The 18,132-nt window shown below is 49.4% G+C and overlaps 1 protein-coding gene across 1 annotated transcript in view; it reads left to right on the plus strand.

Moving 5' to 3' along the window:
* CABLES1 (Cdk5 and Abl enzyme substrate 1) overlaps nt 1-18,132 on the plus strand; it is a 107,897-nt gene that overhangs the window by 69,966 nt on the left and 19,799 nt on the right. The window contains exons 5-7 of the mRNA XM_022586817.3: nt 12,748-12,844; nt 14,582-14,738; nt 15,827-15,930. Of these exons, the coding sequence (XP_022442525.2) occupies nt 12,748-12,844; nt 14,582-14,738; nt 15,827-15,930 (358 nt within the window). The remainder of the gene's footprint in view (nt 1-12,747; nt 12,845-14,581; nt 14,739-15,826; nt 15,931-18,132) is intronic.

Here is an 18,132-nt window from a genome sequence, read left to right on the forward strand (position 1 = left end):
TCCCACGCGGGTATTTGTCAGCTGTAGAACAGGAAGGCATATGGTGGGGTGCGGGGCAGGGAGGGTAGGCACGTTCTCCAGGTGTCGACACCGTGCAGACACCCGGGCCGTGTGTGGGCGTCACTGGCTCGCGACCTTGATGGGCTGCTGGCTCACGTCTCCCCAGACCTTCCCGGCCACGCCCAGGTCACCCCACAGGCCCACCAGGAAGCAGTTCCGGGACAGGTAAGGGTCTTCTACTGTCTTCGTACTATGCATAGAAAAGGCTTCTCTTTGAGAAACTGTGCCGAACAGTTACATTAGAGGATTATTATTCGCGGCACCAGATATGTCTTCACTTTACAAAAGGCTTGATGACAGGGCTTTTGACGATTAAGAGCTTTGTTTCTTTTTTTTTTTGCGGGCCTCTCACTGTTGGGGCCCCTCCCGTTGCGGAGCACAGGCTCCGGACGCGCAGGCTCAGCGGCCATGGCTCACGGGCCCAGCCGCCCCGCGGCATGTGGGATCCTTCCGGACCGGGCACGAACCCGCGTCCCCTGCATCGGCAGGCGGACTCTCAACCACTGCGCCACCAGGGAAGCCCTGTTTCTTTCTTGATAAGCTTTCTTATTTTATTTCTTGAAATAGCACTGGATCTACAGAGTTTGCTCATGCACAACACTTCAGGAAGTCTTCCATTAGATGAAGTAAGATGCTTCTAATCACTATCCATTGTCCCCGCTCTTTCACTTTAGGATTTCAGAGTCGAGCCTGTTGCCTGAACCCACAGGGGCGGTGATGAGCATGGAGGGGCAGAGCGCAGGGTCGGGTACACTCAGACAGCAGGATCATCGTTGACGGTTGGGGTGGGAGGGAGTGGAGTTAGGATAATTCACAGAATGTCCAGGAATGACAGAGAAACCAGTATAGACGCCCAGGAACAGCCCAGTGGGAGGCCGTGCAGCCAGGACAAACATGCAGCCCAGTCCGGGGCTCCTCCTATGGAAACGCTGCTGTTGATGCCTCCACCTGATGCCCGACAGACGCCCTGATCTCCCCGTGTGTTACACACTTCTGTCTCCCGGCTTCACTGAGTGTTCCCATGCCAGAACCGGGGTCACCCGTGGGGGTATGGGAAATGCAGTTTTCAGCCTTCCTGGGACTTGTGAGCCAGCCTTGGCCTCTGCCACTGTGACTCCCTGCAGAATCCACCTGCCCCCGAACTGGACCTGGGGAGGCCACCAAGGGACTCCAACCCCCAACCCAGCATCAGCCCTGGGAGGGTGACCGATGGGAGGCGAGGATCCATAGGAAGGGTCCTCAGAGGGTCCCCTCCCTCCCCGCACCATGCTTCCCTGAAAGGAGACACGTTCTAATCGGACTCCATGGATAACTAAACCCCAGGACTCTGAGCTCAGCCACAAGCAGCACCACCAACCTGCAGCCCTCCAGCCGGGACCAAACCCGGACCTCTCCTCCAGGCCGCTCGCTCAGGCACCCCTCCCCAGGTCCTACCGCCCCCCTCCCAGGCCCCGCAGGAATCCACTCATGTTCTGTGGGGCCTTTGCTTAGGCCTGTCATAGCGCTCACACAGGTATTTAACCTCTTTGTAGCTTGTCCTCACCCCCCTGAGGCCGTGACTCTGTCCTAGTCCAACAGCCGTCTCCACAGTGCTCAGTGCACAGTACTCCTTCCTGTGATGCTTGTTGAATGAACGAGTAGAAGTGGTGTTTCTGAGGACTGTCCCCAGGCTATTAAAAGCGGCTAGTTTTATGAAGATACATCGCTGCCCCGGCAAATGACGGCCACACCCTCTGCATCGACAGGAGCAAGGGCTGTTTCCCAGGAACCCTCAGCCTGGTACCTCGTCCCTGCAGCATCTCCACAGACGTGGTGCTGGACAGTCAGAAGGAAGGGCCTGGACAGTGCTAACAAGGATGCTCTGACACGGACCTCAGAACCCTGCTTCCCTGCGAGTCACTGTCACACCCGAAGTGAAAGTTGCTAAGCCCGGTGACGACAACAGAGGGCTTCCAGCTGCACCCGCGTGCAGGTGCCGAGCCCCATCAAGGTCCCCCAGCCCGACCTGCCCCGCCAGGTGTCTCTCCCACGTCCGCCTCACAGCCTGGACGGCACCACCAGCCAGGCACGCGGTGCTCCTTCAGAGTCACTCACAGATGCTGCACCCTGCATGTTAAACCCCAGAGCGCCGAGGCCTTTTGCTGAGGTCACGCCTGGCTTCTACATTCTCTGTCAACCTCAGAGTTCCCTGGCTTTCAGCGGCTGGCTTACCCGGCCCTCAGTCAACTCAGGTTGCCGGAACGTCTCAGAACCAGCATCATGTGATCACAGTGTAAGTAACAGCCCCATTTTGAGCAGAGCAACACGTGATTTTTCCTTTCACGTTTCCTGCTTTCGCTTATGGCAAGGGACACACTTTGGATTGAATCTAGCGTAGCGTTAGAGGGCCGTTTTCCCAGGTCAGTGCTGGGCAGGGGGACCTTCATCCCATCACTGGAGCCCCTCTCCACGTCTGGGGGGTGAACCGAAGCCTCTGCCTTGGTCCTTCTCACCACCACCCACGTGCATGCACGTGCACAACCTGGTCCTCACTGCCCTGCCCTTTCTGTGGCCCAGTGTGGCCGTCTGTGCTCAGGTGCACGAGTTGGGAAGATGACGGGATTTACTGGCATGCTTAGATTGAAGACGAGCTACAGGCTGTGCTCACTCCTGTCAAATAACCAGCACTTGAGCCCACAGTCCCACGAATCGTTACCAGGGATGGATTGCCTTTCAAAACAGCAGGCCTACTGGCTGAGCTCGATGAGCAGAAGCCACTTCCGTGGGCGTGGAAGTCCTTCCTGGACGTAAGGGCATCGCAGCTTCTCCTCGGGGTGTCTCCCAGCTAATTCATTAAAGGACATCCGGCACGGACCATTTGCCAGCTAACGCCTGTTCATGTGAGCTCATTGACAGGGGGCACTTTTTAGCTCCGAAGATAGACTTTTAGAGCTAGAAGGAACTCGGAGACTGTCTAGTCCTGTGGTTTGCAGACTTTTTCTTTTTTCGCTGAAAAAAACCGTTCTTCTAACACAGGTTTACACAGAACACCAGTCAATAAAACCCCTAACATCAGAGTTATTCCAGAAAAGCGGGAGTGGGGATGAGAAGCCCACTCGTGTCCACTCTGTCCCTCATGGCCCCATCAGTGAAACCACAGTCCTTATCCATCCCTGAAGCCAGGGAGCCATCGGCATGGGAGAGAGCTGGCTCGGACAGGATCCTTGGTCCCAGCAAATGAACTAACCTTTCTGGTCCCAGGCTTACTCACCTATAAAATCGGCTATAATGTCAACCTCAGAATTCTGAGAACATTAACTAGAAAATTAGGTATGAACACTCTGATCACCCTACCAGCCTGTTAGTAGAAACTCATTCAATGTTAACTTTGGTAACATGTTTGTCTGGTCACAGAGCTGCTTGATCAGTCTTTCTAGGTGCGCCCCAACATGGCAAATCTCACTCCTGTTCATGGTGAGGTAGCCAGTGAGTGTTTCTGCAAACAAAAGGGATTCATCTGCAGTTCTGCTTTTTTACTTGGTCTTTACGTTGTTTTCCTCAATGGTACATGCTTATTTTTTAAAGTCTGGAAAGTACATAAAAATAAAAGGAAGACTAAAAATTACTGAGCCTCACCTCAAAGGCATCATTAACATGTTGGTCTATTTCCTTCCAGTCTTTTTTTTCCCCCTAGTGCATGGGCTTATAGGGAATATGACAAGATGATTGTTTTGTTTTGATCTTTCTTGCTAGTGCTAAGAGGCCCTGCCAAACCCCACCTTTCAAAAGAAGCGATTAGAAGCTGGTTGCTGAGAAGAGGAACAGATGTTGCCTGCCTTTTTCACTATAACTGAAACATCAAACCTTCCATAGCTGTAAACACTCTTCTCAGATTAAGCTTGTAAATTATGCCATTTTCTGGGAAGAGTCCCAGCCTTAAACCAGCTCCTCTTCTCTCAACCAGTTGCCAAGGCCTGTCTGAGCTTCGTTGCCTTTTATCCACATTAGTCATTGCCTTCTCTTTTCTAGCGTGGATTTGTGGTTTGGCTTGGCGACCCTCCACTTACGAAATGAATCGCAAGCAAGATGCTGGACTTTCCTAAGTAGGCAAACCCCACTTGATCAACAGCTCATCCACACCTCTAAGACCACGGCCCCTTCTCCGGCTCTCAGCCCTCACCCCATCCTCTGGGCTGCTGTGCCATCACCATGGGACCAGGAGTGGAAAATCTGGGAGCTGTAAAGGAATCTATGAGTTCAGAAGTAGAGAGAGCGAGAGGAAATTGTGAAAAAATAGGAACAGCTTGGAAGGAAGGATCCTGAGAAGGAAAAGGAGGCTCAGAGAGGGAGGTGGAAGTAAGGCAAACTTGACCTCTTTTAAAATGTTATGGAGGGTCAGCCCCAAACCGGGAAACCACGAGACAAGCCCAACTTTCTCTTATTTCTTCGCCCTCTTACCCCCTCTGACCTGCTACTCTTGCAACCACAGCTCTTGATGGTACTCTTGGGCTAGTTCAGTTACATTGTAGGCCAAAGGGGCATTGTGTGGGCTAATGGCCATTTATAACATCGTGTCAGTGGGAAGTGCATTCTGAGTTCCAGAGGGCCGACTCATAAGCTTTTGGATAACAACCCACTGCTGAGGGGGAGATGCAGGCATTGTATTGAGGACCAGCCCCAGGACTGTGCATAAGGGGAGTGACGTGGGTGCCCACATGTTCTTATTTCCTGAAACATACGGACATCAGTAAGCATTTCTGTATGTACAGATCCAAACAAAAGGAATTAGGAATGAACCCAGTTAACCTGTGATTCGAGGCTATGTAAAATAACCAAGCTAGTGATTTCAGCAAAAACCAGTTTCTGAGACGTGTGTGGGTACAGACCCATTCAGATAACCACACCTGATTGAAAGTCACTGGGTTAGTTTTATTATAAACGTGTCAGAGACCATGTGATGAAGAAAATGGCGTCCCAGTGGAGCACAAGGTATCTCAGGGGGCGTGTTTTAAAATAGCAGCTTCCACATGGTGTTTATGTCCTTAGCTTTTTGGCATTGGGGCATTTCAGATGAGGTCATCCTCTTGGGTCCATTTCCTGAGTTGATCATTTGGTGACACAGAGAACAGCTTCTTCTATTTTTAGAGAGGGCCTCTAAGCCTAAATGCTGCCTGCCTGGCTCCCAGCCCATCCCCCCCTTCCTCCCCACCCATTTTCCCAAAAAACATCTCTTTTCGTTGTGGAAAATTGCACATTCACAAATTGTGTTTCTTTCCTCACACCAAGCATATTTCCACACAGAGACAGATTCAGGAATGAGCTCATGGATGAATCATGCTATTACCCCGCTGTTTATAGGAGCTGCCTTTAGACAAAGATTTTGGTGTAAGCTGTGTTACGGTCCCTTCATTGTCTGCCAGTTACCAAAGCCGGGTAGAGGGATGGTTTATCAATGAAGTGCTGAGTGTGAGAGGGGCTGGGCTTCTGGACTAAAAGCTGCTTGGATTTCACTTTTTCCTGTCATTCCTGGGCCTTGTTCCATCGACTGAACTGTGATATTATAATGTTCTGCTCTGATACAAGGAAGCAGACCCAATCCAAGATGGCAGCTGTACGGTATCTGAAGAAGCGACAGTTAGGACCACTTAGACTATGATAAATGCTGTGTGGTTGAGTTCCAGTGGACGTATGATCTCTTAATTAAAATGAGCTCACAAGTGGTATTTTCTTTCCTAATCCAGCTTTCAAGCTTTGCTTTCTTTACAGCAAATCTCTCTCTCTTTTTTTTTTTAGGACGCACAAATCCTGTTAATATTTAACTGGCTTTTTTTTTTGAATTTTATTTTATTTATTTTTTTATACGGCAGGTTCTCATTAGTTATCTGTTTTATACATATTAGTGTATATGTGTCATTCCCAATTAACTGGCTTTTAAATTATTTACACATCAAAGTGCTCAACCTATTGTGATTCTTTAATGAGCAAGTGCCCAGTGGAGCTGCGGGCTGGCATTCCAAGGTCTTGACTTTGGGGCTCCATGAGAGGAATGATTAGGGACAGAAGTAAGGCCATCCCCACCTTCGAAGCAGAAAACCCTGGAAACTAGTTAATTGATCACACACACACTTGTTCCATCTACTTCCCAGGGGTTAAGTATTTGAATCTTTTTTTTTTCTTTTTTAAGTAAGAGGAATTTTGGTTCATTGCTCCCTAAGGAAAGGGCCGTAGCTTGAATTTCTTGTTATCTCATAGAGAATTTTATTTGATCAGTTCCATGCATTATGGCTCAGTGAGCTTTAAAAAAAGGAAACGTAAGATCATTTTGCCTGTTACACAAGATGAAATCAGGAGTTGGCCATTGTGTGATGAATAGCGACCTGGGTAACCCCCTTTGGGCACCATGATATCTAGACTGGCCATCTGCTTGGACCGGATGACTTCACAACTGTGAAATCATGTACATTCACTATATGCCGTGGGAGCCAAAGCTAAGAGGTCCAGGGGGTTTCCAGCCATGAAGCTACAGGCTTTCAGGAGAGCTGCATTAAAAATGACTTCCAGTGCTGTCCTGTGAAGGATGGGTTTACACCCCCAAAAAGAACCAACCTACATTTCTGCTCCTTGCTTAAGGGTACAACTGCTGATTGGCTGTGTCCCCAAATGCGTTTTCATCTTCTGTTTTAATCTCCCCGCAATCTTCTGCGAGCCGCTCCCCCATCCCCCCTTGAACCGCTGCCATCCACTCCCCAACCCATCCGCCACATGTTGTAAAAAAAAATCTTTGAGCTGAGTTTTCAAAGCATGTTTATTGCCTACAGCCTCTGCAAAAGTTAACAGACTTGAATAGAATGAGAAATGAGCTCTTGTACCTAAATAAGTCGGAGCTGTAGCATCACCCAGGCCTGTGGAAGAGAAGGAATCAGACCTTTGCATTGTCCAGTTTCTTAACTAGTGGTCTGTTAGTGCATCTGCCCAAATGAGATTTTCTCCTATGATCTGACTGACCATGTTTGTCTCTGAGCATTTAAACCTTAATGCATACAGTTTTGGACAATATCCACATCTGGTATTTGAACTTGCCTTCATTCCATTTTCAGAAGGAGGTAGAACATAAATAAATTAATATTTGACCTCTAGAGGTATCTGGGAAAAGATAATCTTCTTGGCTTTTCAAAGAAATAGAAAAGTCCAACTTCAGTTTGCTTTTAATTGCTTTCAGCTGTAGTTCTATTCGCCAGCTCAACCTCTCGGTACTGGAGGGTTAATGCTGGCATTTGAGCCAAAGAGATATTTCTATTTTCATACACCATTTTAATGAGAATTCAAAAGGATCATCTTAGAAAACATCAAGATTTTATCACTACTCCTCTGGGACTTCTGCTTAATTCTTTTCTCACTGGCGACTCTCTTTGGGTGAACCAGCAACACCATTCAGAATTCCCTTCTGTGGTTGACTTCAACCCTTGGCTCCCAAAACAGTGGGGCATCAAGGACCACGGGTCTTTTGCTTGCTTGACACTTAAATGTAAGTCCTGAGCAGTTACTTTGTCTGTAAATTAGGTGTCACGATGTGAAGTTACAGTTTATGTAAGTCAAACAGACGACAGTAATTTCATATGGTTCTTGTTGATGTACTCATCCCTCAGTATCCACGGGGAGTTGGTTCCAGGACCCCCGGTGGAACCAGAATCCACGGATGCTCAAGTCCCTTATATAAAATGGCATAGTATTTGTATATAACCTACACACATCCTCTTGCATACTTTGAATCATCTCTAGGTTACTTAGACTACCTAATACAATGTAGATGCTACGTCAGTAGTTACCAGCATAGGGCAAATTCAAATTTTGCTTTTTGGACCTTTCTGGAATTCTTTTCCAAATGTTTTTAATCCGAGGTTGGTTGAATCCATGGATGCAGAACCTGCGGATACGGAGGGCCAACTGTATACGTTTCAGCAACTCTTAGGAGAGCACTTAGCTAAGGCACCTCGAGAAGTTTGTCAGTCTCTTTTGAAAGAAGTATTTTTTATATCCTAAGAGTCTCAATATATACAATTCAAAAGCTGTTAAAGGAGACCGACATTATGGAAATAGATGTGATGTGTTTCATTTTCCGTGCACACGTGGCTGTGTAAGTGGATGTGTGTACGTGGGCACTCTTAGTTCAATGCCGTCAAAACGGCAGCCCCGAAGTTAGTAACAACCCCTTCCTGAATCTGAGGCAGAAAAAATGGAAAAGCGTGCCCTCAACTGCCACCAGGAAGCAGTCAATTTTCTAGAGCAGTTATGATATTTATAACCAGGTCAGTGAAGTTTCTGAAATGTGAGTGTAGCCAATACAGGTGCACCAGCTTTGGTGTACAAGAAATGTAGCACTTCTTTTTTTTTTTTAGTTTACGTAATATAAATAATATCAACTCCCTTCTACAAGGCTGGAGGGAAATTCAGACTTAATTATCACTGGGCACCCCCTTCTCCCCTCCAGGATGCACAGAGGACCTGAAATGCTGTGAACTTGGGGAGCACCGTCGCTCATCGTTCATTGGTGTGCTCTGGCTCCATCCACAGGGTCCTGCTTCTGTCCCTCCGCCCACTCTGGGTCTCTTCTGTGAGCTGGGGCCTGGGATGGAGACATCCCCAGAGGCAATGGGAAGAAAGTGGCCAGGCCACTGCGGAAAGGCTGACGACTTAGTCCAGGCCAGTCGCCACATGTGGCTATTTAAATTTTAACTAAAATTACCCAAAATTAACAATTCAGTTTCTCAGTCACCTGGTCACACTGCAAGGGCTCCGTTGCCACATGGGGCTCGTGGATGCCCTGCAGGACAGCTCAGATGGAGGAGATTCCCTCGCTGTGGGAGTTGCTGTTGGGCTATAATAAGCAGCGTGTGTTTTCTCAGTAGCCGGTGAGGGTGGATGCACTATTCTCCTGGCTTATCTTCTTTCTCGGCCTGCCGTACTTATTTAGAAAGTAGAAAGATACAAGCGAAGCGCCAGTGGGAAGGGTGGCTGCAAGAAGCAGAAGGGCACAGTAATTCTCGAAAGATGAGTGCCCGCAGTCACGGGTAGTGGAGTTTTGCCCGTCAACGCTTTCTCTTCCGTGTGGTCCAAAGTGTCCAGGAGGTGCTTGGACAGTCTAAGAATCCCTGTTCCTTTAAATGGGAGTTGGGGTCTATCTCACAGAGAGGGGTCTTGCATTTCATGTGTGCACAAGAAGTATAACTTTTGTTATGGCTCCATTTCCCACGGGGGAGGAGTGAAAAAGAAGAGTGTGGAGTGAAGGTGGCTGGTTTGGTTCTGCGAACTGGGATGTGTGCATCCAGTATCGAGGCGCCAGCTGGCAAAGGCAAAGGCAAAGCTGCCCCAGGGAAGCAGTGAGCCTGGGAGCAAACTGAGACAGATGCAAAGGGGCACGATGGAAAACCACCCACCTTCTGTGCTGTCTTTATGGACCAGCAAAGACTCAGACTAGCTCCGTTCAGTAAGCACTTCTTTAAACATCTTCACACATCAGACACCAAGTAGACAGGATGCAGACATGGATTGAGACTCTGTACCTGCCTGTAGCCAGCTCTCCATCCAGGAGCGCTCTTGTTTTTTAATCTGTATTTTGTATTGGAGCATATTTGTCTAGCAATATTGTATTAGTTTCAGGTGTACAGCAGGGTGATTCAGTTATACATATACATGTATCTATTCTTTTTCAACAGGAGCACTCTTAATAGGGGCCTATTTTAATACTCCTTATTTATTTTGGTCTTCTCATCCCATAAAGATGTTCCCTGCTTTTGTATTAGTTTCAGTCCTAAATAACATTCTCCATCTGGGTGAAGTGGAAACAAGGAGACAGTTCTTTGGGAGCTGGGAATTTGAGGCACGTGCCTGATGGGTTAGGCTTGGAAAAGCAGTAAGTCCGCAGAAGCACGCCGTGGGTCCTTTAACCAAAGGCCAGGCTCTGCTTCTTTGTACCAGCTCAGCCCCTGGTCTTCCGCCGTTGGGCCTCTCCATCCTTTCCCACCACTGCTATTTTTGCCTCCATGTCTTGTCGGGTTCTTGCTCTGAAGGCATTTCCCTTTTTAGCTGCCCTGGTGCAGTCATCATCTCCATCCTTAATTGCTTGAGGAAGTCTTTTGAGAGCTGCCCCGATGGCTCATGTAGGAGGTGAGGCAGCTGGGCACGCGGTCTCTGGGTACCTGAGGTCCTGAGGTTCTGGTGGCCTTGCTGAGCCCTGCTCTGCTCCAGCCCACCTGGTCCTTCCAGTTTTGGATTTGAGGCCAATAACTGGAAAACTGGTCTCTCTGTTGGCATGGCATGTTCATAAAGTGATATGACTCACATCAGCCTGGACCTCAGAGCCCTCGGTGGGTGTGGCCCCAGCAGAGGAGGCCCCTGCGGGAGAACTCAGACACATCCCGAGAGCGCTTCTGTTGCTCAGAACATCTTAGGGGCTCTCGAGGGGGTGATTTGCACCTTCTAACGAAGTATTTGCAATTCTGTGGGTTACTGTCCTGTTCGGTACTGTCCTTAAGGGGTGAGTTTGACGTTTGGAATACCTGAAGTCATTTACAGTGAAATCTGGTCAGTTGAGGTGGGGAGACACTGATTCAACTAGTAAGTGTTCAAGGTTTTAAAAAATATTATAGGGCTTCCCTGGTGGCGCAGTGGTTGAGAGTCCGCCTGCCGATGCAGGGGACACGGGTTCGTGCCCCGGTCCGGGAAGATCCCACATGCTGTGGAGCAGCTGGGCCCGTGAGCCATGGCCACTGAGCCTGCGCGTCCGGAGCCTGTGCTCCGCAACGGGAGAGGCCACAGCAGTGAGAGGCCTGCGTACCGCACAAAAGATAAATAAATAAATAAAATAAAAATATTATATATACACACCCAAACACACATACATACACACGCACTGTATAGATACATGTAAAGTTTGAAGACTGGAATGGGTTGGTTGTTTTTTGTTGTTGTTGTTGTTTTCTCCATGACGTTAGTGTTCATTCCAAAAGGGGTTCCAGAGAAATCCTAAGCTTGACACGACCTTGGCCTCCCAAGGAGACTACCTTAGAAAATATTGTGCTTACTAGATGCAGGTCTTGGGTGTTTCTTACGGAAACTAATCAGATAGGATTAGGGAGTCAGTTCACGCATGGGACGCCCATAGACAAGGATGGCTGCTCAACAAAGTGAGAGAATACTTTTTTTTTTCCTCCTTAGGAGCGGCCTCTCGTCTCTTCCCCACCTCTCACCCGGCTCCCTTTCTCTCTTTCCACGATTCCTTCACCTTTGGCCTGGAGAGTCTTGCCTTTACATTTTGTTTATTCTTGCTTAGGTTGTAGGAGACACCCCTGAATGGGGTGCCTCCCTCCAGCCCACACGGCAAGATACTGCCAGCCTGGGGCGGGTTTGACTGATAAGCACCGTGTGGTAGAGCCAAGCTGGAAGAGAGAGCTTCCAAACGTAGCTGCAATTTGGAATCACCTGGGGAGCGTTTAAAACTCCTGCCACCGACGTCCAACTGAATCAGAATGAATGTCTGGGGATGGGAGCCAGACACAGTACAGGCATACCTTGTTTTGTTGTGCTTCACAGATACGGCGTTTTTGTGGGGTTTTTTTCACAAATTGAAGGTTTGTGGCAACCTTGCATTGTCAGATGATGGTGAGCATTTTTTAGCAATATTTTTTAATTAAGGTATGTACATTGTTTTTTTAGACATAATGCTATTTCACACTTAATGGACTACAGCATACTGTAAACATAACTTTTATAAGCACTGGGAGACCAAAAAATTCATGTGACTCGCTTTATCGCAATATTTGCATTATAGGGGTGATCTGGAACTGAACCCGCAGTATCTCTGAGCCTGTAGTTTGTCAAAGTTCCCAGGTGATTCTAGCATGCAGCGAAAGTCTGAGAACTGCCGTAAGCGGGGGGATTGTCCATGAAAATGTGAGCAGTTACCCCTGAGCAGAGGCACAGCCAGCCCGAGGCCACGTGCTGCACAAGATACAGTGTTAGATGCAAAACCGGTCTCTACAGCCCACTGTTAGGGTGACCTCGGTGAGCTGTCTGCCTGCTCTGGGTTCTTTTTTCTTATCTGTAAAATAGGATAATCATTGCAATGCCTGTCTGATAGGATGATTTTAAAGAATGAAATGGAGGATGTGTGAAAGTCTTTGTAAATTGTGAAGTGCTCTATAAATGCTTGCTGTTAACACCGGAGATTATTCTTTTATAGAAAGATAATCATTGTCTAAGTGGCCTGGCAAGGAAGCTGGGGTGACTATTGTGGCCTTAATTCCTTCGTTACTAGTAGTAAAGCTGAGAACTGTTTAGGGTAAGAATTTCTTTCTCCCATCTAATAAGGGGGTTGCAGGGAGACCTGGTCTCCCCCTGGCTTCCGGTTAGCTGACCAGCTAAGAGCCAATGGCCTTGCCAAGCGGGAAGGGACATCAGTAATCCATTGGCTTCTGAGCCTGACTCTCATCTTCAGGCTCTCTGTTCAATCGGATTTCGTTTATTTCAAAGTGGGTAGAACTACCTACCCACAGAGTGTCGCTGAGAAGGAGGGACAAAGAGGGGGTCTCATCCGGCAGGGCTCTCTGTCATTTTTGCAAGTGTGACTGTAGTGTCCCGTCAGGAGACATCTCCGTGGCTCCTTTGGGTGCAAACAGAACCATTTTTATCCTTGGCTTGTCCCCCCCCCAGGGATTTGAAATTGGATGGAGGGAGACAGTCAGCAGGAGCGGTGAGCCTGAAAGAGATCATTGGCCTGGAAGGCGTGGAGCTGGGCGCTGACGGGAAGGTAAGGCTGCCTGCCTTCCAGGCCACCAGCTTGTTTGACAGACACCACAAGGGTCAGGAAGCAGAGGCTGTGTGATGGACCACGAGCTGCGCTCGTGCTGGTTAACCCGATGTGAGACACGTTTCTGGGTGTGTGACGCCAGCCTGTCCCCGATCCCGGGTGTGCACATGGGTTAAATAGCAACACAGCTATTTCGCCGCTAATGCTGGTCCTGACCAGTTCAGTCACCCACTCTTATCCTCAGGGGATATGTTCCAAGACCCCCCGTGGATGCCTAAAACCTTGGGTGGTACAGAACCCTATGTATACCATATTTTCCCCTATACGTGCATACCAATAAGAAAGTTTAATTTATAAATTAGGCACAGTAAGAGAATATCCGAATTGCCAGCATCACTACTTTTGTGCTTTGGGGCCACTATTAAGTGAAATAAGGGTCACTTGAACACAAGCCCTGTGATACCATGATAGTCAATCTGATAACCGAGATGGCTACTCAGTGACTAAGGGATGGGATCAGCTGGACAGAGGGATGATTCACATCCCGGGCAGGATGGTGCTAGATTTCATTATACTACTCTGAATGGCGCACAATGTAAAGCTCATGAATTGTCTATTTCTGGAATTTTCCATTTAATATTTTTGGACCATGAGTAATTGAAATTGTGGGTAAGGGGAGACTACTTTATCACACACACACACACACACACACACACACACACACACACATGCGTGAGTGCACACAGGTGCATGTTCCAGGATGGAGTGGCGGGTGGTTTGAACATGCATTGACGGTGGTGACGGCAGGCAGCAATCCCACTACGAGACAGTGTTTTTTGCTACCCCTGGTCCTGAGAGGCTAAGAGTCCCTCGGCCTGAGAGAGTGACCATCGAGCAGGGGGCTGTCACATCCCACTTTCATCCACAATTCACTGAGCTGCTAGGTTGAAGTCTAAGGAGGGAAGGTTGAAATATGAACTTGACCTTTTTGTGCCGGATGCAGGCAGTCTTTGTAAACACTCCCAAAGCCTGTTTATGGAGATGACGCAAGTGTGTCTTTGGGGAAGTCGTCCAGTGTAGCTTGCTTGTAGGTAAAGCTGCTGGGGCAGCAAACGACCTACCCGCCACCCCTCCGGCAGAACAGCTGGTCACCCCAGCGCCCAGATGACATTGGCCTTGAGCTCACGTGTCGGGGTGTATGAGCCATGTTTCTCCAAGTGGGTGAAAAGAAAAATACGTGTTGCCTCTTCATTCCTGAAGGTTGAGTGTTCACAGAGGAAGGAGGGAGGATGAAGTGAGATGAGCATCATAGACACAGCATCTGCCAGAGGAACATGGGAGGGCATAGCCCCTTATCCGAGACTCTTGGGACCCGATATTCTAGAATTCTGCACTTGGTGGATTAGAAAAAGTACCACGATGTATGCCTCTTGTGTTAGACAACGTCCTAGCAGCTTCCGCGATAGTACCTTGTTATCAGACACACTAATATCTCTGCCCCATAACATGAATATTCACGCCAAGTGGGATAAATTAAAGCTACAGATGGCCTCTAGTCAGTCCAGTTTAGGTTTTGGCACAAACGAGTGCCAAAACAAATTTCATTTTTCAGACCTTGGATTTTAGAATTGCAGCGATGAGAATATGGATGTGAACTTGGCGTGGCAACGCAGCTTGGTCAGAACGCAAACACTGCCCGGGGTTAATCACTGGCCCGTTTTTGTCTTCACCTTTTAGACTGTTTCTTATACCCAGTTTCTGTTACCCACGAACGCCTTTGGAGCGCGGAGAAACACCTTAGACTCCATGTCCGCCTTCTCCCAGTTCCGTACACTGAGCCACCGCAGCCTCTCCATCGGCCGGGCGAGCAGCACCCAGGGGAGCCTCGACGCAGGTAAGCTGGGGCCTGGCTGGCCTGGGTAGCTTGCAGCAGGAGGTGCCTTGGTGGACAGTGTGGCTTGGGTCTCCCTGTGCACATTGGAAGACAGGTGCCCTGGAGCGTGAGCTCATCCTGCAGGTGACAGGACTTTTGGGCAAGCCGATTTCGGGCCAGGCAGGCTCACAACCCTGCCGAGGGGCGAGCTCTTTAACGAGAGGCCTCAGTCGCCAGCCCCTGAGCTCCCACGAGGAGACATGCCCAGGCCGCCTTGCAGAGATGGCTAGACTCCCCGGCTTCTCTCCACCACTCTGCTGCTCATCTCTCCAAGTACCTGGTTCTTGCCTACATTCTCCTAGTCCTCAGGTTTCGCCTTTCTTCAAGTAACTGGGCCATAAACGTACCATCAGGCGTGAGAACTTCCTCTGTGATTCTCACAGCGGGTGAGCTTACTCGGCTGCTGGCGGAAGACTTGGATGCTTCCAGCTTGGCCTGTACAAGCCTTTGTGAGAATCCGCACAGGCAGAAAAATGCTTTATGAGGCGGGATTATTTCCACTGTCAGAGAAATTCCAGGTGAACACGGAGCTCCTTAGGCCTGTCCAGGTGCTGAGTTCAGAAGCACTGTACTGACGTGCCACCCCTGGTCACTGACGGCTGTTTGCACTGGTGGCTGCTCTGGTTTGCGTTCATTCAGACCACATAGCCTGTCTGGAACCATTCACACCAAACGTGCTTCTCACGTGCAGTAACGCAGGTTTAGAAAATGAGCCTTTTCCGTGCCGCGTTTTATAATCTGTGAGTGTTCACGGCATCTTTCATGCTCGTGAGGCTCTGTGCTCTCCCGGGTCAGGGAGATTAATACATAATTGTTTTTAATGGAAAAAATGGCAGAGAGTGTGAAGCGTTTGGTGAACCCGCTGCCGGGGCGTACACTTCACTGGCGTGCAGGGACGCCTACTGACGGTCAGAGCGAGCAATGTGACTCTGAGCTCAGTGACCTGAAGCCACCCTTTCTTCAGTGTAACTTTGTACCACGCGTTCACCCGGCTACTTCTGCTTCAGGACGTCCCGGGCCCTAGTCATCATTTTGCGTGTGATCCTCAGGTAGCGACCTGGGAGAGTTTATGGACTATGACCCGAATCTCCTGGACGACCCCCAGTGGCCTTGCGGCAAGCACAAACGAGTTCTGATCTTTCCTTCGTACATGGTGAGTGGCGGTGGCGGGGTGGCAGGGGAGCTGACCCCCTCAGCCTCCTCGGAGAACTTGGAGGTGCCGTGCTCATCCTAATGGCCAGTGGCTCTTCCTGGGGTTGGGGGCTTGTTCAGACGCTGCTCTGCCTGGTTCTTCTCGAGGACCTCCCCCACCCCCCGCCGCGTGTGGGTCACTCACGGAAGGACCAGCATCACATCCAGGGTTCTTCCGGCCGCCTGGCCCAGGTACAGCACTTCAGAGGGCTTGAGAAGGCTGGATTGCCGGCAGCTGTGAAAGCTGCCAGCTCAGGCTGCAGCTTCACCTCTGAGGGTATATGTGTCCATGGACCCCACTAGGTAGGGCATCACCAATCATGCCCATCGCCAGCAGCGCTGAGTTCAAGTTCAGCTGTTTGGAGTTCCTCGGTGACCGTAGGCCTCTGCACACACTCTGAGCAAACATTTGGCCCTGGGTTCTGGATGACAGAATCATCTCCTGGGAAAGTGAAAGTAGGACAGTGTGGGTGTTAAATGCAAAACCTTTCCTTGCTGTTTTTATTTCACGGGCTCTTCCTCTTTTTCCCTTTGTGTAATTTGGTTTCTGCTTTTGGCAGACCACCGTTTCCCACCGCTCTGGCCGCTGTTTCTCCAGACACCAGTGGGGTCTGACAGGGTCCTGTGTACTTTCACTGGGCAGACTTGTCCTGACTTGGATGTGGGCAGAGCCTGGGCTGCTATGGGGTTGAGGGAGCCGGGCTTTTAGAGAAACCCACCGCGCCAGGCCTGCCACGCACACCATCAGGTAGAGGGCACTGACCCAGGATGTCCCCACCGCCCGCCTGCCAGGCCCGGAGGGGCGAGCGCGGCTGAAAACGTCCTACTCTGGTTCCCTTGCTCCTCCCCTGCCGGCTGATGTCAGAAGCCCAGGCTCCAGGAGTGAGCAGGGGGTCCTTTTTCTGTTCTAGGCTCCTGCAAAGACCAGAGTGGGACCCCACCCCATGCACTAACTCTAAGATTAGCACTCTCAGCGGTGAGACGCCCCCCACCCGCCCCAACTCCCCAGCTTCTCTTCTCACGGAGCATCTGGCAAGTAGCTGACATCAGAGAAACATCAGGCAGAACTCAGGCCCTCACTGCTCACTTTCAATGTATATCCTCTTGTAATTGGGCAGATAGCTCAGAGATCATTCTAAAATGCCACACTGAGGGACTTCCCTGGTGGTCCAGTGGTTCAGAATCCGCCTTCCAATGCAGGGGACGCGGGTTCGATCCCTGGTCTGGGAACGAAGATCCCACATGCCGCGGGGCACCTGAGCCTGCGCTCCAGCAACTAATGAGCCCGTGTACCGCAACTACAGAGCCCATGCGCTCTGGAGCCCGTGCACCACAATTAGAGAGAAGCCTGCGCGCCGGAATGAAAGATCCTGCGTGCCACAACTAAGACCCGACGCGGCCAAAATTAAAATAAATAAATAAATATTTTAGGGGCTTCCCTGGTGGCACAGTGGTTAAGAGTCCGCCTGGCAATGCATGGGACATGGGTTCGAGCCCTGGTCCGGGAAGATCCCACATGCGGCGGGGCAACTAAGCCCGTGCACCACAACTACTGAGCCTGCGTTCTAGAGCCCGCGAGCCACAACTACTGAAGCCCATGTGCCTAGAGTCCATGCTCCGCAACAAGAGAAGCCACTGCAATGAGAAGCCCGCGCACCGCAACGAAGAGTAGACCCCGCTCGCCGCAACTAGAGAAAGCCCGCACGCAGCAACGGAGACCCAATGCAGCCAAAAATAAATAAATAAATAAATTAAATATCATTTAAAAATAATAATAAATAAGTAAATAAATATTTTAAAACATAAAATAAAATGCCACATTGAATCAGAATGAATTGCCAAAGGCATTTTGTTTAAAATTGCCCTGTCTCCTCTCTCTCCTGTCCTTATTCTCCAACTCCTAACACAGAAAGCAAAACCAGAGCCTTATAGAGTTATTTTTTTTCTACCTGTGACCTGTTAGATTATTTACTTCTTTCTAAAAACGAGGGCTTATCCGTATCAGCTGGCCCATAATAAGTGTCCGATAAATGACCAGAATCCTTACCCTGATGTCATGGAGGGAGCAGCTGAAAGTTCGTGACTTGTGTAACAGTAAGGGTTCTTCATGTTGTTCACTGCTTTATTTACTAAAGTTCACTTTATTAAGTAACTTGGGCAGGAA

The sequence above is a fragment of the Delphinapterus leucas genome, chromosome 14 (assembly GCF_059928025.1).
Source record: "Delphinapterus leucas isolate spDelLeu-1000000601 "Yukka" chromosome 14, BTC_Dleu_Yukka2, whole genome shotgun sequence".
NCBI classification, from domain to species: domain Eukaryota; kingdom Metazoa; phylum Chordata; class Mammalia; order Artiodactyla; family Monodontidae; genus Delphinapterus; species Delphinapterus leucas.